Source organism: Salminus brasiliensis, chromosome 17 (genome assembly GCF_030463535.1).
Source record: "Salminus brasiliensis chromosome 17, fSalBra1.hap2, whole genome shotgun sequence".
Classification (NCBI taxonomy): domain Eukaryota; kingdom Metazoa; phylum Chordata; class Actinopteri; order Characiformes; family Bryconidae; genus Salminus; species Salminus brasiliensis.
In genome coordinates this window covers 13,666,965-13,693,448 of record NC_132894.1, presented here as the reverse complement: position 1 = coordinate 13,693,448, position 26,484 = coordinate 13,666,965, and the positions used below count along the sequence as shown (strand labels likewise).

Here is a 26,484-nt window from a genome sequence, read left to right as displayed (position 1 = left end):
GAGAGGATCAGGGTTTATATTAGCAACAGTTGTGTGTGTGTGTGTGTGTGTGTGTATTTGTGTTGTTGTGGTAAAGCTGGTGTGACCAGTTTAAACAGCTCGCGGGTAAAAACTGTTCTTGAGACTGTCCTTGAGACTAGAGGTTCTGGCTCAGACATTCCAGTCATCCCACAGTTTTCAAGATATCCACAAAATGAATATTTCATGCTTTGTTTTATGCTGCTTCGGTGCCCATTGTTTGAATTGCAGATGAACCACAACCTGAGACTTCTCCTTTTCTACTAAATTAATTAAAATACAAATAGATAACAGTGATGACCATATACGCTACAGCACAAACAACAAACAGCATCATTTAGGCTCCTACTGCTGAAACACTTTGGCAGATTGTTATGAAGCCTGGCATGTACTTGTACCTTTTTTGGTGCCACTGTAATTCTGGACAGCAAACACTTGTCCAGTCAAGCCATGTCATAGCCATGCTGCCTAATTCCTCACGCTTAAAGTGTTGGACCAATTGGACCAATATGTCTAATATGGACGCCACTGGTCAACCAACTTTCAGCAGCCATTCGACAGGTATGGATTTGTATAGGTCACCATGTCACTTGAAATGTACACTCTATGGACAAAAGTATTGGGACACTTAATTGGGAACTCAAGAGAAGACATTTTACTGTGTTTTGCTGTGAGGATATGTTTGCATTCAGCAACAACAGTGTCCGTGAGGTCAAGATGTTGGATGATCACCTCCTTACCTCATTCCCAACTCCACAACTCATCCCAAAAGTATTGGTTGGAGCACTCACCATCATTCCAGAGAACACAGTTCCGCTGCTCCACAGCTCAATGCTGGGGGGAATGTGTACCCCTCTAGCCCACGCCTGGCTTTAGGCATGGTGTCAATAGGTTCATGTTGATCTGCTCCAGAGAGTCTATTGTAGCCTGTTCTATTGGCAGTACTTCTCCACAGGTTTATGTGCAACAAGATCTCAGAATTCGTATATAAAAATTATTAATGTGCACCCCAATAAATTAGGAACATTGCTCAAACATATTCCTACATATTTTATGATTCACAAGGTCTTGAGACCAGGCTGCTGATAGTACTGCTTACATGAGCTTTTAATTAAGCAGACCCTTCAGTTTATGCACAAAGATGAGAAAAAATATTGTCAATTTATCAAAATATACTGACAATTTATCTGTTATTGGAATGCTATTCATGGGCCCTAATTTTTCTTGCAACTCTAAAGACAGTTTGGACTGTGCTGATATTTTAACACTGTTTAGATTAAAAAAATAAACATGACATAGACCCTTAGTCTAAAATTGGGCCATTTTCAAATGGTGCAAAAAGTTAAACTATATTTGGATGACCTATGTATTGCAATCAGTCTGAAGCGGAGTCTGGAGTTCCCAATAGAACATCATGTTTCGTTGAGAACTGTCTGTGTCCTATTCAGAGCCGTCCTCAACTGAAAAGATTTCACACCAAATGCACCAAAAGTGTCACAAACTGCAAAGGAGAGTAGAAGACAAGAAGAGACATGGAGACTTGCCTTGATCTTTTTACCTTGGCCAGATTTTTCAGAAGAGAACGGAGAGAGAGAGAGAGAGAGAGAGAGAGAGAGAGAGAGAGAGAGTGTGTGAGAGAGAGATAGACTCAGATAAGATCAGTGAAATTCACTGCTCAGTTTATTCCTCCTAGTGTTTAATCCATTTTGCTGACTCTGCATCCTCTCTCCACCCTATTCACAGCCCTGAAGGGATTTTCTCGTCCCAGGTTTTGTATGAGGCAAATGTTTTGCGCTGTAGAGGTTCTGATCAATATTTGATCTGTGTGATTCAACAGCGTGTCAAACAGGAATCTTACAACAGGAAAATGGCCTTTGTGCTGCAAAAAGTAAAGGAAATTAATTGATAAAAAGGTTTTTTATATTAATATAGTTTTAATACTAAAAGTTACTCTTTTTATAGTTTTATAGGAGTTTGTAGGAGTACACATATAGTACATATTGCTAGTGACTGTGTGTATATATATATATATATATATATATAAAATATGTGTGTGTGTACATACATACAGTCATATCAATATTATGCCCAGCCATGGTTTACAGTGAACCTGGCCTATTAAATCAACTCCACTCACAATATAGGAGCACTCTGTAGATCCATCATTCCAGACTGTGGTTTCTCTGCATATCTTGTTAGCCTCCTTTCACCCTGTTCTTCAATGGTCAGAACCCCACAGGACCGTCCTTGAGTGACAATTTTTGTTAGATGAAATTGGTCTCATCCTTTGTGCATCAAAACGGGACTGATTTGATTCTTTTGTCAGTTCTCGTGTTGGTGTATTTATCATCAGGCCTTCAGTTCTACCAGTGAAGACCTAACCAATGAGAGTACTTATTTAATTGTATCTACTTAAAACTACTGAGAGGAAAATCCTTATTGGACAAGTGTCATTTTATCATTTCCCAAATGTAGACTTTTTTGTCAAGTTTCTCCAGGGACTTTTAACAATGGTATTTCCAATTTGACTCTGTGAATGTATTCAGTGGCCCATCAGATGACCTACAAAAAAAGGCTGCTTTATTTGGAACATTGTGAATGGACGCGCTTTCATACACTAGGAACGTTTGCTACGGTATTTCACAATGTGCATTTTTCACCCACATGACTGCCGCTCAGTTCAGCTGGAATGATGGCAGACACTTCGGTGGAAGTGAATTATCTTGATAAAGTGAGAGGGCTGGGCTTTTCATAAGGAGGCAACATCTGTGCAGGGGAGAGATGCAATAATGTGAGATTAATTCAGGTCTCTCGCAGGTTAATTACAACAACGGCGTTAATGATGAGGTTAGATAAAGGTTGCCTGTCCTCCTATTTAGAAGTGCGGAACACGAGTGGCAAAGGGAGGCTCTTTTTCTTCTTGGAGTTTAGCCATGACGTTCAGCAGCGGAGTTTAGTTGAGCAGATTAAATTAAGCAAATGAGGAGACACTGTAGCACGTAGATGCATGGCAGCTTTGGATACGCTCTAATGGTCCTTGGAAAATAGGAGCCTTCACGTTGTGTTCAGGTCTCGTTTTTAAAAACTATTCTTTAAAGAAGCATCAATTTGAGAATTGGTCATTTTTTACGTGTTTTGCACAGACCCTTCACCCCTAATCAAATTTTGAGCCAGGAGTTTGAGTCTTTGGGTCACTTAAACATTTACATTTTTGGCATTTGGCTGATGTTGCTATCTGGAACAACTTTTGAATCATGTTGCACAGATAGTTAAATGTAGCGTTATGAGTCTTGCCCAAGGACTTGCCCATTGCTGTCCACTGCCCTGCGCCAAACCACATCTACATTCTCAACCAAAGTAACGTCAAACATTCACACACACCCCTTTATTTCCATTATAATCATCTACTTCTCGGTGGATACTGATTGGCAGAGTGGTGTGTGAGTGCGGCTGTCTGGTAAATATCGTCGTTGTCCAGTGACAGAGCATTATGGTTAGGTTAGGGTTATGTTAGCAGTATAGTTAAGGTTATGTTAGCATCATGGTTAGGGTTAGGTTAGGGTTATGTTAGCATCATGGTAAGGGTTAGGTTAGGGTTATGTTAGCATCATGGTAAGGGTTAGGTTAGGGTTATGTTAGCAGTATGGTAAGGGTTAGGGTTAGGTTGTGATTAGGTTTACAATTCAGTCTCAGTCCTCAAATTAGTGATCAGGGCTGACTTTCACAAAGACATCTTAACCCAAACATGATTTCTAAATGGTAGAGCAAACATAACACTAAACACTCTCTCTGCCAGTTACCATGATTGCAAGACTGTTGGGGAAATGAGCCCAGGTTTGCTCCTGATGTGTTGAAGCACATACTCCAGTGCAGTATGATTGCATAATTAATATGTGCATTGCCAAACTACCTTTTCAACTGTGTCCAGGATGAATATATATGTGTGTGTGTGTGTGTGTGTGTGTGTGTGTGTGTGTGTGTGTGTTGATCAAATTGCTTCTTAAAAACGAAGACAAAATAAAGTGTTATTCATTTCGTTGCCCCACCCTTTCCCCCACAGCCCGCGAGACATTTATTTAGAGTCTCTGTGTAATGAAAAGAATGCATGCCTTTAATTGACCAGACAAACTATTTAATTAAACTTTCTGATACTTCCGCTCTGTAACCTTCAGAAATCAATTTCATTAAAAAAAAAAAAAGATAGAAAGTTTTAATCAGGAAATATTTTGGAGAAGCCCAGTATGTGTGTGTCTCTCTCTCTCTCTTTCTGTCTCTCTCTCTGTATGGGAATGGCTCCTTGTCTGAACTGATTAGCTTTGTAATTACTCAGCCTTGGCTGGGAATCTTGTGAGTGTGTAGTCTCGAGGCATTGCGCTAACAGGCGCACTTTAAAGCTATGTGTCAATCCGCAGTCTCTGAGTGATGCGCAGGCGGGCCGAGATAAGGCGGAAGGCCTGAGAGAGCCGGAGAGAGCTATTACCCTCGTGCCTTGTGCTTACAGTTCTGCTTGCACTCTGAAGAACTTCAGTAATTGTGAAGCACGCGCCCATGAACGGTCCATTAGACACAAGTGAACATTTGCTTTCGTGTTTTGGGTTTTGGAGAGGATGTCGTAGAAGGACCACTTCTGGTTCCCCAAGTAACCATTCAGTGGACGGTTCCTTAGAGAACGGTTGTTGTGAATGAACCATGGAAGACCAAATATCTAATCCCTGTTCATGTGAACTTCCCCTATCACTAGCAATGCCCCCAACACTAGGAGAGTGAAGACTACCACATCTCCTCTGACACATGTTGTCAGATGCAGCATTGCTAGGTGGTCAGCATGCTCTGAGGAAAGCAAGGCTGATAAAACAGCTAACAGATACCTGTGCTGACCAACATCACAGTTTTCATGGCACTGTTCCAACTCCAGATTGATCAATCAGATTGTAAGATTTGGGTTAATGTGGGGTGAATGAGGTGCAAAGGTTTGTGCACCCTTCTTGTGTGCAGATGATACAAATACACTAGTAACACTTAATCAACCATGAGGTACCACTGCACCTAATTAGCAACACCTAAGCAACCGCCTGGGACGCTATAGCAGTTAGGCCAGTAGTGGCTTAGCAGTCAGAGCTGCCACTGCCACTGTTGAGCTGCCACTGCCACCCTTAATGTGCCTCCCCAGGTGGCACAGTGATGACTGCCCACCCCCCTGGGCACATGTGCTCACTGTCTCACTAGTGTGTGTGTGTGTTTTCACAGCGTGGCTGGTTTAAGGAGGTCTAATTCCATTACTAATTACTAATTACAGTTGTCCAACACTAATGGTGAATATGGTAGTCTTGTCTTGTCTAGCAACCACTGAGCAACTCCATAGCAACCACCACTGCCTAAAAGTGTAAAGGATGTCCATTATGCTTTTCTTTCAGGAAATACACTTCTTGTTGGACTTACTGTTGTTATTTAACATTGTTTAAAGTTTTAAAATGTAATTTTGTCCTTTTTTACTAATAAAATTCCGATTAATATTTGATGTGTACAAAATTAAAGCAAATATTCTTGTTAAAATTTGTTATAGTCTGGATCTTCCAGAGGCAGATTATATTTGCCCAATATCGTTTATTTTGCTCCAATATGGAATACACAGAGGGCATTAGTAATAATATATGTTGCATCACTGATTTCTGGAGAAATCTGGTGAAAATCCCTGTATTTTTTTTATATTGCAATATATTATCGCAGAACAACAAAATATCGCAATGTAAATTTTTTTTCAATATCATCCAGCCCGAGTCTAGTGTAGTGTTAACCGTCATTGTCTGATAAGATGCAGAGTGGCAAATTACATTTCAAGGATTGCCATGGCCACGTCAGGAGATCTGTGTAATCCGCCCCTGTGCGTTAGCCATGCTTTTATAAATCAATAGCTTCATTTCACTTTGGGTAGTCATAGAACAGCATACCAATACCCAGCCACAGAGAGCCAGCAAGTGAGTGTGTGAGAGACAGCAGCCGAGAGAGAGTCACACAAGCAGAACACTCATGCAGTCATCTAACTGTAAACGTCTCATTGGATTCAGAAACAGTCCTAAAGGCCATATTTTGACTGCGGCCTTCATAGCTGATTTCAGCACTTAGCAAGACATTTTTTAAGACACCTACACAAGTTTCACATCAGCACAGGCTACAGAAAGTGCTGGTAATGTATAAACATTTAGACTGACTTACAGAAAAGCACAGACTACTGCTTAAGATTTGTATATTAGGCAGCTTTTATTTTAGCTGAATGTTGCCATGTTATTGGCCTTACTTAATTTACTTTAATTTAGTTTTTTACTTGTTCTTTTTGAAAGGAACTAGAACTGAATGATTTACTGAATGACTGAATAATTCTTTGTACATTTACATTTATATTTAAGACATTTAGCAGACGCTCTTATTCAGAGCGACTTACAAAAGTGCTTTGGTATTTACCCAAGAAAAACCTCAGCTAGTTTGAATAGGCTAAAGATTCAAAGATACCTCTAAGTTAAGATACTACTAAACACAAGTCAATAAGCTGACCACTCTGCTATTCGCCCAAGTATTCTCGAAAGAGGAGGTTCAGTCTGCGTTTGAAGACAGCGAGCAACTCTGCTGTTCGGACACCCAGGGGAAGCTTGTTTCACCACTTTGGTGCCAGGACAGAAAAAAGCCTGGACGCTTGTCTTCCGTGGATTTTGAGGGATGGCGGGTCGAGCCGAGCCGTACTTGAAGCTGGAAGGGCTCTTGGTGCAGATCGGCTTTTGACCATTGCCATCAAGTATGGAGGGGCTGGTCCGTTCTTGGCTTTGTAGACCAGAGTCATGGTTTTAAATTTGATGTGTGAAGCAGCTACAGGAAGCCAGTGAAGAGAATGCAGCAGTGGAGTGACATGGCTGAATTTAGAAGCGTTGGAGACGACCCGTGCCACTGAATTCTGGATAAGTTGCAGGGGCCTGATGGTGCGTAGAGGGAGAACAGCCAGAAGAGAGTTGCAGTAGTCAAGTCCGGAAGTGACGAGAGACTGAACGAGCACCTGGGCAGCCTCTTTAGAGAGGAAGACTCGAATTCTCTGGATGTTGTACAGGAGAAATCTACATAAGAACGATAACTGATCATCCATGACTACACTAAGGCTTCCAGTAGATTCTTCTGTAGATGGAGTGACCATTAAGTTCTCAAAGAAGAACTAGCCTTTGTGCTAAGGAATTGTTTATAGACAGGGATGTCCCGATCTGATGAGGTGACTCTGGATCACAAACTGTTTAAGGCATTTTTAATGGTAGCTGTGCAACGAGCTATGCAACAGACTATGTGTGTGTAAAGGCAATGGGAGCTGAATGGTTAGGTAGGTTGGTCAGACTGGACTGTAAGATATTAAACACTATAGAGTACCTGTAATGGTTTCGGGCACCACATGGCATGCTGTTATCAACAGAATAGAAATCCAGACAAAGTACAGACAAAATTCAGGCTAATTCATGAGAATGGTCCACTGTTAGCTACAAGATACACACATTTCCAACACGAAACATACAACATGTCCAAATGTTTGTGGACGCCCCTTCTAATGAATGCATTCAGCCACTTTAAGTTGCAGCCATTGCTGGCACATGTGCAAATGCACACACACAGTAGTCAGTCCCTTTACCAGTACTGCCAGTACTCCTCTAAAGCAGATAAATATGAACCTACTGGCATCATGCCTAATGCCAGCATAGGCTAGAGGGGTATAAACCCCCCACTATTGAGCCGTGGAGCAGTGGAACTGTGTTCTCTGGAATGATGGTGCCTCCATCCAATACCTTTGGGATGACTTGGAATGATCTCACAAATGCTCTTGTTGCTAAATGCAAACAAATCCAAATCCTCACAACATTTATCCTTTAGCTTTATATTGAAATACCCTTGATTTGGGAAGAAGCAACGAATTAACAGGTCTCCTTATACTTTTGCCCATATAGTGTATCTTAAATGTGGTTGAATCTGATTTCTTTTCAGAGAAGTCATGTTAGCAATAGGCTAGTTAGCCATATTCTGCAGTTAATTTAAGACCACTGGCGCTCAGTAAACTTTGCTTAGCCTGGCAGAACCAGCTCCCATTTCTAACACATTTGGCAGAACTTGCCTGCTGCTAGCCCTAAAAAAGGTTTTCTAGAGGAGATCTTTTTAATGATACCATCAGTACTTTAGTCTGTTTGTTCAGCGGCCCTGCTGACAAGAGCCTCATCATTATGTGGCAGCATGTTGTCTCTCTCACTCCTTTTCTCTCTCTCTTTCTCTCTCTCTCCATCCTGCATATTGTACATAGTGTGAATGTGACTCATGTATTTTGCTGAATGAAATTCAGCGTACCTCTCCGTGCTGCCTCCTCTCACACAGAGCTTCCTTTTCAGCTTCTAAATATCACCTCTCCAGCCGAGAATGCCTTTTCTGCAGCCGGGCCCGAACAGTTCCGGAGACTGCATGCAGATTGTTTTTCCCCTGAACCGTGCCCGTGTGTGGCTTGTCCGTAATGAATCAGCCAGTTGTTTTTCATCTCTTTCCCTAAAGAAGGAGTGACGGGCAGAATCAGTCAATACTCTGCAGTCTGAGCTGCAGGTTTAGCTTTGCTTTCTTTCGAGAACATTTCTGGTGTTCTTCATCGATTGACTTCCTTCATTTGCAACCCTTTATTTAATTCAACTGAAAATTGTCTCACAAGGGGTATTACAAGCTGGTGAAGATCGGATTCCAAGATCCAAATCTAATTTGGGCCTCATTTGCAGGCCCACTCACTGAATTCTCTTTAACAAGTCAGTTACTGTAGGGCATGATGGCTTTTTTTCTGTTATATTATATATATTTTTTCTGTTTCTTGTTCAGTTAAGAAAAAAATGGGGCCACATAATTGGAAACGTGTGGTTTTTATGTCCACCCTGCTGGTGTACAGTTGTACATGTGGCCAGTCTGTTGCCATGTAAATTCATATTGAAAAAGAAATGCTAGCTGCTGTATTGCTACACTTTGTCTCATTTTTCCCTTTTTCTCCCAAAATGGTGCTGCCAATGAACTCACCCATTTGTAGTTCCCCCTAGCACTAGCAATGCTCCCAACACTCGGAGGGTAAGGACCTAATGCATGTCTCCTTCGATACATGCAAAGCCAGCCACCTTCTGTTTTCGAACTGCTGCATCACCCCCAGCTTCACCGCTCCAGCTAACAGAGGCCTGTACCGGCCAACATCGCTTTAAGACTGATGAGGGGAAAGAGCGCCATCTATCCACCCAAACAGACAGAGCGCGGCCAATTGATGGCAAAGCGGCATGGCTTGGTATTCGAACTCACAACCCCTGGGCCATAGTGGCAACGCATTAGACCACTGAGCCACTCTGAGCCTACAGAGCCTCTCTAGCCCGGATATTTTTTCTCAACATTGGGCCAACCATTCACCAATGTTTTCTTTTATTTAAGATTTCTTCAATTTATGAAAGCAATAGCAGTGAACAGTTCTGTGGTTAATCTGACATTGTTAATCTGACATTTCAGGACTTTTCTCAAGAACAAATCGAAGTAAATTCCTAAGAAGACACTATCATGCTACCATGTCAGTGTCCCTGCTGGGCTGAGAATGGTCTACAACCCAAAAAATACCTGTTAAACACCAGTCCTGTGTTCAGAAACTGATGACTAATGACAAATAAGTCACCACTGGATATTGGAGTGGTGGCACTGGAGGGTGTCTGAGTAACTGTGCATTACATCACTTCTTTGGCGTGATCTCATTGATCAGAGATATTTAGTTGTGGTCCTGGAAGGCCAGTGTCCAGCACTGTTTGGTGATGTCCCTGCCCAAACAAATGTGATTGAACTTGTCTGTTAATTATCAGATTACCAGATGCCAGGTGTGTTTGAGCAGGGAAATCACCAGCCTGTGCTGGACACCAGCCCTGTGAGCCCAGGAGTGAATGACCCTTATGCCATAGAGGAACCACTTTTGGTTCTATAAAAATCTTTCAGTGGATGGTTCTTTGAACAAACCACTTTATAAATGTAGATGCGTGAGTGTGGGGAACCATTTAAAATATAATATAAAGGCTCAATATGGAATGAAGAAATGATTCCCGACCCTGGTCCCGAAGGACCCCCTGTCCTGCCCATTTTAGTAGTTTTCTTCTGTAACACATACTCTCAACTCAGAAGGGGTTGCTAGTTAGCTAATTAGCTAAGATTAACTGGATCAGGTGTGTTGAAGTATTAGATATTTAAGCGGAGAAACTTCAATGCATGAAGTACAAGGTCAAGGTCAAGTTTAAATTTAATACAATATTGTAAATAATGTGTTTATTAATCTAAAATGTTAACACAGAAGGCCTATTACACACTAAGGTGTATTACTCAGTAACTACAGGGACAAACTTGTAGGGCTATTCTCTGGTAATAGACCTTTGTAATAACACCTTTTTTTCCGAACTGCCGCTGAAACAACGTCACCAGGCAACCAACCTGCTGGAGGAAAGCACTGTGTACCCTGCTCTGATGATACGGCCAGCAGACACCAGTGCCGGCCAGCACCACACTGGAGTGATGTGAAGAGAAAGTGCCATCTACCCACCATGGAGAGAGCAAGGCCAAAAGCACTCTTTCAGGGCCCCTGCTGCCGATGGCTAGCAGCATAACTAGGATTCTAACTAGCGACCCTCTGGTCATAGTGACAGCCATTTTGAGCATTTCTATTGGTCCATTCATTGTTACATTGTACCATTTTGGTTTACATCTAAAGTTTTAAAATTATGTGAGAAAATAAAAAGATGATAGAAATTGGATTTACAAAGTTTTGTGAAATGCCTGCAAGTGGATGTATTGCTTAACATCAATGTCATTATAAAAGATGCCTAGCAGTATGTGGGCAGTGATACTAACAACATTTGCAAACAGACGTATGAATTCTCGCATGTAAAGGGAGTATAAATTAACCAGTAGTCATGGCCCAGACTTGAGAATGTGTCCCAGTCAAGAATATTAGACCAAAATAACAACAATATAAAGTAATGTAAACCCAGTATGGTGGCAGGTAAATGTATTAAAGGGTTCTGCTGTACTGTGCAAATCCATGAGTGTAAATAATAAACAAAGGAACACATTTTAGATGTGCCTCAAAAGATGAACATAGAACCAGCTTGAAAAAAAAAAATCATGTGAATAAATAACTACAGTGCATTATTTTCCCTTGAGTAACTTATTGTTGCCACAATCGTTGAAATATTCAACACAGCATCCATAAGTAGTCTTTTGTGTGGAGCCAAAATTTCAATGTGAAAATTTCAAGCTTCTGAATGGTGCTGTAAGTATTTATAATATTGATTGATGATGCATGTAATGTTCATATCAACACTTGGTGGACATGGTGGTAAAAAGTGTAAAAGCAAAATTGCGTGGTGAAGAAGAAAGAGAGTACACTGAAATCTTGGTGTTGCGTGTGTTTCTCTGTGTCGCTCAGGTGTGAGGAAGGAGAGAGCCAGTGAGGATGTGGTTTCTGAAGCATGGCCTGGCCTTTGTCTCCTCCATCCACAGTGCTCTGCTCTGCCTTTCACTAATAGCTGCCGCAGTGGGCAGAGCGCACGTGCTGAAAAGGAGCCCGTTCTCGTGGAAAACAGGTGAGACTTCAATCCCTCATCTCCGCCTCCACTCTCAAACATCTCATACGCTGCCAGTGAAACGGTGTCAGTCATCGCACAAGTCGAGTGTGGAATGATTCAAAACCCTCAGCCTCTCCTTCAGGTACTGGAGATCTGTGGCAATTTTGGTTGAATGCGACACTTACTCGAGTTCTAAGGCTCAGATCTGAATCTGGCCGTAGTCAGTAGATTTGCTGCTTCTCTGTCTAGTTCAGTAGGAAGCATTTGTACACCTTGAAATGTGATATTTGAAATGTTTTTTTCATCTTTCCCAATTCATGAATTGTTAAAGCAAGCAAAGCTATTCTGTCTGAAGTGCATGTTCTAAACTTTTAACCCCTACCGCATTGGGTTTATAAGTAAAGGAGGGTATAGGAGTTTTCTCCCACACAGTGATTGACTGATTCCCACACACTGATGCTGCCAGTCATAGGAGGGTAAGAGTTAGCACATGCTTCCTCCAAGTCATATGAAGTACACTCCCATCTTTTATCACTGCCACTAAAGTAACTTCATAAGCCTCTGAGGTGTATCATTCTGCGGTACTGCGGACTGCATTGTGTCAAGTGTAAAGTTTGGTGGAGGGGGGATAATGATGTGGGGTTGTATGTCAGGAGTTGAGTCGGCCAGTGAAAGGAACTCTTAATGCCTCAGCATACAGCAGACATTTTGGTCAATTTCATGCTCCCAATGATGCAGGAACAGTTTGGGCCCCTTCCTGTTCCAACATGACTGCGCACCAGTCTTGATTCCTGACCTCAACCCGATAGAACACCTTTGGGATGAATTAGAGAGGAGACTGCAAGCCAGGCTTTCTCATCCAACATCAGTGTCTGACCACACAAATCCGCAAATGAGTGGCAGCTAGGGTCTCACATGCTTCATACAAAAGCAGTGAAGGCGAGCCACATGGGTGCAGATCTGGCTGAGCTGTTAAAGAGTGTAGCAGAAGAACGGCACTAACTGCTGCTGAACTGGATAAATTCTTCATGGGAAATGCTATGTCCATGTGCTAAACTTGTTGCCCACTGTATCATGGCTACTAGGGAGGGTAAGAAGTATTACTGAATTTAGAGAAAAGGAATCCTGTATTGATCAAGATACATGAATAATCATTTTCTAATCACATTGCAGCCCTCTGAATTGTAACTGAATCATGAGGTGCCAAGAGATTCCCACCCCAGTGTATGTTTTTTCTCCTAGTTGTCATTAGATCTTCTGTTTTATGAGGTTGTTAGCAAGTTGTCATGCCTGCCCCTGTAGTCATGTTGACACAAGTTGAATTTTGAATAGGCATGCTGACACTTGTGCAGTGAAATTACATCACACAACTCCAAGTCAACTACTAAATTCAACTACTTATTTTGCAGAACAGTCATGTTGGATTTTGATAGAAAACATGCTGGCAGTTTGTCATTTTTTACCATATCTGACTCAAATTCAGCTACAACTACTGTAAAATGTGTAAAACTAACCAGTCATGGGAAGTGCTCAGCCCAGTATAGTGAGTATCAGAACACAGCAGCACAAAGGTGATTGGTTCATCCCTACATGACAGTGGTAATACACTGAGCATGGCCACACATCTGAAGTGACACACTCTGGAGATAAAAAAAAAAAAGATTGGTTAGAGCACTGTAAAAAAGAAAAGAAAAAGAAAAGTGGGTACCGATACCGATACCATTGAAAATTGCTAAATGTGATAAAATAGTTCTGTTTATTTATTTTGTTTTTTTCATCTCATACAATATTAAATAGCGCACAAAAAATGTAGCATATACAATAAAGTATAAATAATATAAATAAGTCGACGTTAAGTCAAATTCATATGCAAGTGGTGATATGTCTGTAATACTGTAAAAACACATGTAACAACCTTACTTATAATACTGTTTAATAAGAAATATTGAATTGAAGATATTGGCTATGGACTACATTTAAGATTATATAGATTTTATATTATTTGAAGTGCATTTGAATGGTATAGCTTAAGACTGAATCATGTATTTTGTTAGACAGACTCTCTGATGATTTTAGAGACATCTTACCCACTCCTTCTGCATTCAGAGAACAGTGCCACATGTTGGAATTGCATAATTGTACTGTGTGTAAAATTCACAAGTTCCATTTTCAGAGGAGTCACTCTGTTCGGGTGTTGAGACAGGAGGCATGAGATTTTTTTTCTTTTCTGATCCAGACTAGACTCTAGTCTAGTACGGCCACACATGTCATCCTTTATTAGAAACACCTACCTTGTACTTCTATTTGCTGACAACTTTATGTGGTGCAGCTTCCATACAGATCCACTTTATATTAAGTGTCCAATGTGTTTGTCACCCTCCTCTCCATTCATCCAGGTGAATTTCTGACCGGATATAATGGATATAGTTGGTGAACCATTCTCAACCCAGCATACATAAGATGTGTGGTGCTGATATGAGTGTATCGTGCACAGTGTTCCTCCTGGGGTTATTGGACATCAGTTGAGAGTGGTCTACAACCCAAAAATATCATGCATAGGCCAGTTCTGTGGTTGTAAACTGTTCATTGATGGGCTACAGTCCTTATATGTGACACAGTAAGGTGGACCTATAAGGATTTGGCCAGTGGAAATGGCACATAATTGTAAACATTCCTATATAAGTCAAGTCAAGTGGGTTTTATTGTCATTTCAACTACATACGAGTACACAGTGAAACGAAACAACGTTCCTCCAGGACCATGGTGCAACATAGACAGTGCATACAAAACTCAGCCTGCCTCACAATGCATTGGAGGGTCTTGCGGTCAGAGGCTGTGCAGGTCCCAAACCAGGCAGTGATGAAGCTGCTTAGGATGCTCTCTATGGTTCCTCTATAGAAGAGGGTGAGGATGGGTGGAGGGAGACGGGCCTTATAAATAAATGGTTTCAGTGTAACTATTCATTTAGGGTGGTTTGGTGTAAAGTGCTCTGTTCTGGAGAAACCTACAGAATTGTTCACAGTGCTGATGATGGAGTTTAAAAAGTAAAAGCTTTATATTTGAAGGTCATTTTAATAAGCATTTGTGGTGGAAGGGTACATTTTAATGTGTTGTGATGCAAAGTGGTCCCCAAAATGTTTTTTTTTTTCTTTTCTTTTAGATTAGTTTTACCATCAACATTGGTGGTTTTAGATAGTAAATAAAATGGTTATATTTTTGCAGACAATGTATCCCCTGCTTCCTACAACCAACACTGTATGGAAATCCAAAAAAATGGGTAGGTTTAGTAAGAACTAGGGATGCACTGAACTGAAAATATTCAGTTGAATTTGAAAGATCAAAATATCAAATGCAAATTTTCACTAATTTACAATTTCTTTCACCATTGCATAAATTAAACAGCCTAAATGAATTTTGTCTTGCTTTCCAAAGAAAATAAAAGAAAAACAATGACAAAACTACAATTTAGAAAAATAGGACTTTAAATAAATTAAAATAAATGAAACTTGAAGAAATATCTAAATTATTTATTAAAATAAATTTGCCAAGTACTCTGCATACTGCATGGGGTGTTTTGATTTCAAGTACATTAAACGTGTAACTCTTTGCAGATGCAGATGTACCCCCTCTTGACAATTCAGTAGAGCAATGTCTACAAACTGACCTTCTTGAGTCATTCACTGGGTCTGACACTTTAAGATTCTTCCACTCATTCATTTACAAACAGCACCTTGATCACATCATCAAAAACATCATGTGTTTGGTATAAATTATTTGGTCTTTTTACTTACAAACGCTGAGTGTGTTTTTTTGTTTGTTTGTTTGTTTGTTTTTTTGCCATTTGTGGCCAAATAATTTCAGTTGCTTAATATTCACTGCCTCCCTAGTGAGAACCATTTCACATCAAACCAAACTCTGACTGGCTTTGTTTGTGTTTCAACCACTGAGTTCTTCAGAAATCCCGAAAAGTCTTTGGAATTCCCCTTTTAACAGTAAATCTTCTTTTTCTAAGCTTCTTTTTCCAGACGCTCAAGAATTATAGTGAGCTTCCCTCAGGATTGTGTCCACAGTCTGAAATCTCACTAGACTAACTAAATCTCATCAATATGTAACTATTTTAGTTAAGAGACCCGTTCAGATGCAACACTGGCTCTTAAGTTTAATTCCCGTGCACGCTTTAGTTCTTGCTGGCTCTCACAGACTCCTCACAGTTGGTACAAAGGAGCAGCCGATCTGGCCTGCTAGGATATTGATTGCTGTCATCACACATTCTGGACTGGGATAAATGTATGGCAGTCGTAGAATTGTGGTTTGGAGTCTTGGTCCATCTGTGTGTGTAATATGAGGAGCCTGCCAGCCTGCGACCCAGCTGGAGCTTCACTGAGCATGCTCCACTCAGCTCCTTGGCACCATGGAAACTAATGTGTCGTTCAAGAGTGACAGCTGTGAAAGAATGAACCATTCTGGGCCAATTAGTGTCTTTAGCTTGTGTTCCAAACGGCCATGGTCTCGCAGAAACATCTTGGGAGGTTTTGGCGCTCCCAAACAATGCCCCCTCCGCAATTCTTCAGGACTTACCGGGATTGTTTTTGCTTCACGCTCGCTATCTTCTTTCACAAGTAAACACATGGTAAATACCACAGAATGAAGGTGGCTTTTTCAGGCTGTTGCACTATCCAATAATGAAGACTCCAAAAAGTCCCTTGCCCTCTTGGTGCAATTCTAGGAGAAACCTTAAAGCTTTGATTGGTTTTACATTAAATCTTTACATTATATTTAAAACTTAAACTCGTGATTCAGTCATAGCATGATTTTCAACAGTGACTGCAGACATACTGTTTCAAATAGCCAGCAATGTGAATGTGATCAATGGTGTGGCTATGTCATCGTCATCAACTGGAGCTTCCGGATATAAGTTCTCCATTCCCTCGTCATTCCACCCTGCGTTCAGCTTACCTGATATTCTACTGTATGTTTTTCATTTAGTTTGGTTGATTTCACACTGTAATGGATAAAGTGCACTAAATGACAGATATGGGTGCTATTTGATTGGTCAGGAATTTATATTACTTTCATAATCGCATCCAATTGTGCTGAAAAACATTCTTTTTTATGTAGTCTATTGTAGTACCAGATCTATAATCCTACCCGATATTGAAAATATGTAGTGTGTACGCTCACAAGCACTTTTATTAGCACTGTAGCAGTAATGCACTGCGTAACATCATGCAGATATGTGCTAGGAGGTTCAGGTGCTAGCCCATTACAATTTTGAGCATGCTATGAGGTGGCCGATATTTAAAAAATGGTAAAACCGTGTTATTTAAAATCTTTTTTCACAATATAAATACACACAATATTTATTACGATATATGTGATTGCAGACAAAATGCATGACTAGTGAAAGATCCTTAAAAACCCATACTGAGTACAGTGGTTTCTAAGTAAAATGTGCAGCACTTCATCCAATTTAACCAGACTAATTACACTGTTTGTAATGAAATGTGCAGTTGAACAGTGTTCTTTAAGCCCTGACAATTTCCTCAATATGCTTAATATGAAAGTATATTGTGTGTCACGATAACAAAATTGATCACGATACAATAATCATATTGTCGCCATATTGCCCAACCTTAGCGTGGCATGATGTTGATGCCAGAAGGGCTGATTGGTAGCTAATCCTAGGATTTTCAGATTCAACAGCCTATAGAATTAACTTAAAATTGTGCAGTAATGAAAAAAAAAAACATCAAGTGATAGTTAAGTGAACATCAAGTAGCAGTTGAATTGTGAACAGAAATGCATTGTTGATGATAGAGGTCAGTGGAGAATTGCCAGGCTGCTTTGAGCAGTAAGAAAGGCTACAGTTGCTCAGATAACCACGCTGTTCAATTGTGGTGAGCCTAAAAGCATCTCCGCATGCAGAACATGGAACCTTAAGGCTGACGGACTACCACAGCAGAAAACCATGTTGGGTTCCCCTTATGTCAGTCAAGAACACAAAGCTGAGGCTGCAGGGGGCACTGGCTCACCATAACTGGACAGGTGAAGACTGCCAGAAGGAAGCTCTGATGAACCTCGATTGCTGCTGAGGCCCAGAGATCGTGCCAGCAGCATAAATCCATGGGCCAAAAAGCCTGCCTTGTGTCAACAGTCCAGGCTTGGCGCACTTGGCACACTTACCAATTAACCATTGCTTAAATGCCACAGTCTTGCCACCATGTTCATCCCTTCACAATCACAACTTACACATCTTCTAATGCCTTCTTCCAGCATGCACCATGTCACAAAGCTAAAGTCATGTAAAAGTGGTTTCATTACAATGACAATGAGTTCAGTGATACACAGGTACTGGATCAGAATTCAATAGCATACCTTTGGGGTGTGCTAGAATGGGACAGGACTTGCTGAATTAAAGTGTTCCCGAAAAATCTTCAGGATCTGTGCAAAGCAGTCACTTCATCATGGACCAGAATCTTAAAGGAATGTTTCCCACGTCTTGTGGAATCCATGGAATGAAGCTGTTGTTAGAGCAAAGTCTTGCCCAGTATTAGTGTAGTGTTTCAAAGTAAGTGCTTGGTTTGCAATCAGTTTATGTATAATGCCAAATATATAGGCCTTAATTCATATGCTCCTCTTTATGATCAGCTGTTTAATTATCTTCACAACAGGTTTTTGCTGCTATTATTAGCAGCAGCTTGTGCTACAAGAACACAGTTAGCGTCAGTCAGGAGGCAAGTGATGAAACAATGCAGTGTAGTGATTATGTGGACAGTGCAGTGCTACCATGCTGCTAGAAGAAGAGAAAAGCACACGGCATTCCCACCAGCAGCGAACTGAGCCAACTTACCTTAGGAGGCAAACAGCGACCTGTAATTTTCAGTGAACCATGGGTCAGTTTACACTGCATGAGCGGAGTGTTCAGTTTTTCAATATGAACCCACCCTTTGCGTGGCATGATTGTTGATGCCATAAGGGCCGATTGGTAGCTAATTGGTAGCTAATCCTAGGATTTTCAGATACAGATTTTCAGATATAGCCTATAGAGTTAACTTAAATAGTGCAGTAATAAAATAAAAACATCAAGTAGCAGTTGAATTGTGAACAGAAATGCATTGTTGATGATAGAGGTCAGTGGAAAATTGCCAGGCTGCTTTGAGCAGTAAGAAAGGCTACAGTATCTTTGAACTATTAGTCTATTCTAACTAGCTGAGGTTTTCTTGAGTAAATAGCAAAGCACTTTGTAATGCCATAAATGTAAATGTAAATGTACAGTAGCTCAGATAACCACTCTGTTCAACTGTGGTGAGACTAAAAGCAGATGTTTGAGTTGTTATTCTGAGCATGCTATGGGGTTGCCGATATTTAAAAAATGGTAAAATGGCAATATTTAAAGACTTTTTTCACAATATAAATACACACAATATTTATTACGATATATGTGGTTGCAGACAAAATGCATGAGTAGTGACAGATCCTTAAAAACCCATACTGAGTACAGTGGTTTCTAAGTAAAATGTGCAGCACTTCATCCAATTTAATCAGACTAATTACACTGTTTGTAATGAAATGTGCAGTTGATCAGTGTTCTTTAAGCCCTGACAATTTCCTCAATATGCTTAATATGAAAGTATATTGTGTACCACGATAACAAAATTGATTTTGTTATTATTATAAAGTGGTGTCTCTTATTGCCATGTTGACCGATCATGTGATTTTTGTCTATGTGTGTGTTTATCCACCAAAAAAAGAGGTAGATCCATTCAAGCCTATCCAAAACTGCAGCTAAGCATTATTTTATGATCTATACCGATTAGCCATAACTTTAACACCACTGACAGGTGAAGCAAAAAATCTAGATTATCTTCATCTACAGTGGCATCTGTCAAGGGGTGGTAATATTAGGCAGGACATGAACAGTCAGTCCTTGAAGGTGATGTGTTAACAGCTGCCAAAAAGCGCAAGAATCTGAGCCACTTTGACAAGAACCAAATCGTGATGGCTAGACGACAGATGCCACAGGACACCTTCAGAGGTCTTGCAGAGTCCGAGGGGGACCTACTCAATATTAGGTAGCTGGTATTAATGTTATGGCTGATTAGTGTACATATATATGCAATTCTTTTTTTACTGCTAGTGTAGCTCATTCTTATCCATCACTGTCTTAGAATTACTCTAATCACAGATGTATAGCTTTAATCATCTAAACAATTGTTCGCTAGTTCAGGAGGAGACTGTAAGAGAGGGAGGGAGGATTCTGAGAACTTTGGGCTGGAGTTTGGGTGGCTTTTGCTTGGTGGTAGGAAACTAGTCCCCTCTCTGATAAGTGGAGCCAGGAAAGAGAGACATGGCCGAGTTAAAAAGGTGGAGGATGGTTGTGAAGACTTGTCATAGACATGTAAACAAGACAGGGATAGAATTTATAGGATGTTAAATTGGAAGGAGGGGCTTCAGGCATATCTTCCTCCCAGATTTGAATTTCATAACATCACTTAATAGTTTGATTATTGAAAGGAAGCAACCAGAGTTTTTTAAGGTTTTCCTTAAAAAGCCTGTTCTTTAAGGGATTGTCGGTAAAGGTAATGATTGTACCATGACTTAAAGAACCATTTGAATGTTCGTGTGGTTAAATGGTTCTCCTCTGTGATGGAAAACTATGCATAGCCCTTTTTCCTTGAGTGTTGTGAAAGCTCGTTCTTTTTACAGACCTTGGTAACAGCCAGTACTTGATTGATATTAAAACAGACAACCGGATGAAGGTAAGCATGAAACATATCCGTTGATGCTGGCACCTGTTGACCCACATGGGCAACTAAACAGCATTTGGATGAATCCCATGTGCAGAAGGACCGACGAACAAAGAGCCAGGCAGGTAAACAAGCCTGCCCTGTGAACTGACAGACCGCTGTGTTTAAAGACGTTAAAGATCACAGATATCAGGATTGCACATTACAAGCCATGTCCAGCCTGCAGCTCACCCCTCCATATGGCTAGGGAAAGTGTGAGAGACTTTCCTGGTGTGTTTTCCTCGGATCTACGCGCAGCACTGCAGGCTGGCAGAGAGGTGGTGTTTCCTGGAATGCGAAATCGATATTGGGTTTCATCATGAAAGAGCTGGTTTCTCCCGGCTCTCGGGTCACAGGGCTGTCAGGAAACGTCCAGCCTCTCTCTCCCAGACATGCGCTTTATCTTCTGCTTCCTTTATCTCACTCTCGGTCTTACTTTTTCTTTTTTTCCCTTTTTTTTTTATTTTTTTTTGCCTCACACACTTCTTATTCACTCCTACAGAAAGTGCTCAAACTCCACAAAGTGCCTCTGACTTTTTCCAGTCTTTTCTTCAAACTTCTTCTGGGAAAAAGTTGGTGAAGATTATGAAAGAAATGCCAGCAGTGGGAGTCAGGGATTCTGGAAAAAGATTGATGATATTTGATTGATTGATAAAACCACACTGAATCACAGAAATCTGACATATCCGGTTCTGATTTGGGCCACTTTCATGTGCGGTATCCTAAACATATCCGATGCCTGGCAATGCGACTCGGCCTGACCAACCAGATTCAGAATTTACTTTTATGCCAATCCAACTCAACATTCGCCATAAACACACTGAAGAACCCAGGTGACGATGGGCAACATTGTTGGATGCAAGGGTCAAGTGAGAGTGGAAGTATAGGGCTGAGGAGAAGGTGTTGGGGCATGGTCTTTAGCCCAAAGGTTATATCATGACTCCACTATGAATAATTATCACAGTTATAGATACTGGTTGCTTGCTCTCGCTCTCTTGCTCTCTACATGCTCATGCTTATTTACTGGTAGATGATCGGCCACAGCTGGCAGTGTTACAGTGTTCCCTTGTGGTTAAAAACGTTCTTCACATTTTCTTCAAGAACTGTTACAGGACTGCAAGGACCACCCATTGTTCCACTGCATTGTGAAACCCTTTCAGTTCCTCAAGACCAATCATAATATTTCCATTATATTTCTATGTGTTGATGGGGTTTATACATGGGAAAGTAAAATCGCATCTCATCTGGTCACACTGTAGAGTCATTTTAAAGACAAGTGTAAATGGAATCCAGATTCGGAATCGGATATAAATCAGACATTAATGCCAGGTGTAAACAGGCTCTACTTGAGACAGAAGTGCATTCATTCCGATTGCAGTCCACTGTAGAAATAATTGGCTGTGATTATGGCTTTTGGTTGTTTTATTGCACTGTAAAAAGGAAAAGTCACTTGTCGGACATACAGAACGAGCAATAAGATTTATCAAATGAATACAATTTGGTACATTTATATACCAGTAATGGAACTCTTTAGTTGCCCTACTTAGATTGACATTCTTCCTCTGTACCTGACTTTATTGCGTTTAAGTTCCTGCTCTTGTCAGCTTTGTCAGGCAGCACCGGCTGTGAGGCAGTGGGATAAAAGGACGAGGAAAGATCGCAGATGAAAGTATAAATGCTCATGCCATTACCAGGAATTGTTCGACCACTGGAGGACCTTATTTTAGATCATTTCCTCTAGCTCTCCGCTCGGGCTGATGTCATTAGCAGGACACCGCAAATGGCCCTGTCTGTCAAAACAAAAGGGAGCCAGGGGCAGTGGGCAGGGGCTTTAAATGGGAAAGCACTAGACAAGTACCAGACAGTACCACTTCTTATCGATCTGCATGTAAAAGCAAAGAAATGACCAGAACAAGGGCTCTTTAAGATACTTTCACAAATTTTGACGTTCCTTATAAAAACAAACACAGTCAACAAACAAAAGCATGTTGGTGTCACGGCATGGTTAAAGCTTTGGCCCACCATCGTGTTACAACGTCTATTACCAAAGAATAGCCCCACCAGTTTGTACCCTAGTGTGTAAGAGGCCTTGCTGCGTTAACTGACTTTAAAAACCTAATGCTTACTTAATAACCCTTACTGATACTGCTGTTATAATATAGTAACTAGTATATACATTAACTGTTTACACAGTTTCCCACTTACCGCATAAGCTATAGGCTATGAGAGCTATGAGCATGCTGGTCCACCATGGTAATTCTGGTCGACCAGCTGGTCATGTTGGCCATACTGGTTGACCAGCTAAACCATCAAAATTATACAAAAACGATACTGATCATGAGCTAAGCTGGTTAACTATCTTAAGCAGCTTTTCAGGAGGGTTGTTACTGCATTACCATTTTCTTTGTGTATGCTTCTATTCTAAACATCACAATTCATGGTTTTAATCAGTTTTATCAGTTTTAGTAGGAACGTGTATAAAATGGTAATACCATGCCAGTTCATAGATTTCGAATTCATGCTGCACTTTAGATGTGTCTGGAATGATGAAAGGAGCTGTGGATGATTAAATCATATGTATGAAAGCTGTATAACATGAAGTTAAATGAATAACAGGAATTAATCAAATAAATATCCTGAAAGCTTTATATTAAAAAAGAGGAGATCAAATCTCCAGAAGGTTAATGTGACATTTAACTTCTAGAGATTTAAATAGAGAGGTAAATGTGACATACAAAAAATGTTATGAATAGATTTGAATAGTAAATGACACCATAATTTATTACCATAATTAATTCTTGTTTAAATAATTTGTACAGTATAACAAAAAAATCCATGTTCTAACCATAGAAGTTCTAACCATTGTGTACCCATTTAACTCATTGAGTCCTAGGTGTTTATTCAGTTATTAATCTTAATGCAGAAACTGTTGTGGATTATTTGGCAACACTTTGCTTTAGCATAGCTTATGGAGTCCCACAGGGTTCTGTTTCAGGGCTTATGAAACTGTCTGTAATTTCGACCATAGTGTCTTTATAAGATGAAAGAACTGATGTGTGGGCTTACATGCAGGGTCTAAAGGCTTAAGGGTTGAAAGCCGACTGTTGACCGGCGGCTCTGTTTATGTGGTCCGACCAAGGGAGAAGACGACACTTGTTGATTAAGACACACCATTCCAGCTCACTTCCTCTATCCCATGAGGCTTTGAGCTCCTACTTTTCATTATCAGGCTCTCCGCCTCGCTACTTACAAGATATCTCCATCACCATGACAACTTTAGACGGACAGCACCGGCCTGTCTCATTTGACGTTAAAAAGCAAGTGGTGGGTTTGATGGGTTTGACAGGCTGGCAGGCAGACTTGCATAAAGTGGACCTGTGCTGGTGTCACAAAGCTGTACATTTTATTCCATCTCTCTCTCTCTCTCTCTCTCTCTCTCCCTCTGTCTTTATCTGTCTCTCTCTCTCACTCTCTCTCTCTCTCCCTCCTTCACTATCTTTCTCTCTCTCTCTCTCTCTCTCTCTCTCGCACACTTCTGAATGCTTCTTTTTCTTTGATTCGTTTTTTTGTTTTTATTTTCTCCCCGTCAATTCTCATTACCCTTTCTTCCATCTCCCTTTGTTTAAGTGTGTGACTGAGACAGAAAGAGAGAGAGAGAGAGAGAGAGAGAGAGAGAGAGAGAGAGAAAGAGTGAGAGATAACCTCCCTTCAGAGGCGAACAGCAGCAACTTCAAAATGAGGCCTGATACAAGCCACATATCGCACAGTGCAATTATCTCTGTCCGTCTTTTGTTTTGCTTTTGATTCATTAATTATGCACACCCCTTCCTTTCATTTTCTTGGATGCATTAATTACTATGCTGGGAATAAGAAGTAATCAGCACCACCTACACACACACATACACACACTTTCACATGGCTCTGGGTTTCTGGGTTGTTAGTGATGTTCCATTGTCTTTGCTTTCCAAATTGGGCTGGTTCCGAGGAAATTCTTAATGGACACTGTGGGGGAAAAAAAGATTCTTCTTAAATTGGTCGGATCTCTCCCACTCTGTATGATCCTGTTTTACAAAAACGGCTGGAGAAAGGAAATGAGGTTGAGATTGAAAATCCTCTGCATTCCCTGGAGTTTCCTTGCTACAATCTTGGTGTTTATCCATGCTTCAACTCTCCAGCTTTTTAGGGGAACCCGATGCCGTTTTAAATTCCATTTTGCCTTTTGTTTCTACTGTTGGCTGTTCTAGTAAAAAATAGATTGTACAGAATATCGTTTTAGCAGCGGAATCGCAATGTGCACATGTGCAATAGTTACAGGACAGTGTCGCAGGACAGTAATATCATAGATCATTGACTTCTGGTGAAATCTGGTGCCTGTATTTGTAAATATTGCAATATATATTGCATAAAATAAAAAATGATTGCACTTAAGTTGCACCCATTGCTGACACAGATGTGCAAATGCATATACACCGCTTGTCTAGATCCAGTAGAGGAGGATTACCAATAAAATAGATTTTCTCTCTCTAGAGCAGCAGATAAACATGGACGTACTGGCTCCATGCCTAATGCAAGGCATAGGCTAGAGGAGTATAAAGCCCCCAGCATTGTTTTGGAGCAGTGGAACGGTGATCTCTGGAATGATGGTGCTCCATCCAATACTTCTGGGATGAGCTGGGGAGTTGGGGATGAGCTGGGGTGGGGTGGTGATCATTTAACATCCTGATCTCACTAACACTCTGCAATCAAATCCTCCCAGCAGTTACTCCAACAAAAGCAGGATAAAGTCTGTTTAAATACCCTGGGAAGAAACAATGAATGGGTAGGTGTCTCAATACTTTTGTCTATATAGTGTAGCTTAATGCTATTAAAGTTTTTAGCTTGCAAAAAAGTAGCTTCACTTCAGAGTTTTGTTTGCTGCTGTCAAAAAAAAAAATATCTGGGACACTGTAGACACATCCGCCAAGTTCCCCTTATATTATCTTTATGATGTCAGAGAAAACTTGCCAAATACAACTGTGGTGCCAAATCCAGACAGAACTGAGAGTTGAAAGTGTGGCTGTTTATTAGGGAGGATAACATTTGGATGTGAGACTGGGCTTCACACCATTTGAAGCCTTGGTAAATGGAAACTGAAGTGTGTTGAAGCTTTAACTTTTTTTAACTTCCAGTTGATCACAAAATCCTGGAGGTATATACTGTATTTGTGTCCTTATGAATCTTTAGAAGTTGGAGCCATGCTCAGAACTGGAGACTCAGTGGCCATGTGCAGGGCTGGAGACAGTGGCCATGGGCATTGCTGGACAATGACTTAAAATGCATGGGAGAGTTTGCCCCTTAGAAAGTACCCTTATTTTACATTTATGTTGTTGATGGAAATGTTAAAACTATGGTGCCAAATCCTGAGGGAACAGAGTTGATAGTGTGGCTGTTTATGAGGAAGGATAACTTTAGGTTGCACCTCTAAGAACGTTTCTTGAGGAAACCTAGAAGTTCTGCAAGGAACTACTCATTTTTACAGAGTGCTTTGTATCCCTGTCAAATCCTGGATATATTCCTGATACTCATGCCATTCCTGTTACCAAACATTGGTAAAATCTTCTACCATTAGAAAACCAGCTTGGTCTCATGAGGAATTCATACATATGCAACTAAAAGACCCTTTCAGGATTTGTACTGTGTGTACTAAATATAGTTTGACCCTTGTGCAGATGCCCAAATTTACACTACACCTCAGCCTAAACTTGACCGAACCCTAACCTTTACCACAACATAAACCTAACCATAGTAAAATGCATAATTCTTACTATTTTTGAATATTGAGCATGAACATCCTACCATTTCCATCCATTAATTCGTTAATTAATCCATCGTGGCAGGCTGGGTTGTGTGTATTTCACAAAACAGCGCCACCAGTGAACTGGAGCTCCAAGTTTTACAGATATGAGGTTATGTAACAAAAGCAGTGATCTACCAATGTAAGCAATATTCACACTGCGCTTCTCAAACACCTATAAAATCCCTCACTCTGGCGTCAAGACTCTTCACCAGTCAGACAT

The 26,484-nt window shown here is 40.7% G+C and overlaps 1 protein-coding gene across 1 annotated transcript in view; it reads left to right on the top strand.

Annotated features, from left to right (window-relative positions):
- The window catches only part of thsd7bb (thrombospondin, type I, domain containing 7Bb), a 133,776-nt gene that overhangs the window by 21,863 nt on the left and 85,429 nt on the right, over positions 1-26,484 (top strand). The window contains exon 2 of the mRNA XM_072661187.1: positions 11,504-11,660. Coding sequence (XP_072517288.1) covers positions 11,531-11,660 — 130 coding nt within the window. The 5' untranslated portion in view covers positions 11,504-11,530. The remainder of the gene's footprint in view (positions 1-11,503; positions 11,661-26,484) is intronic.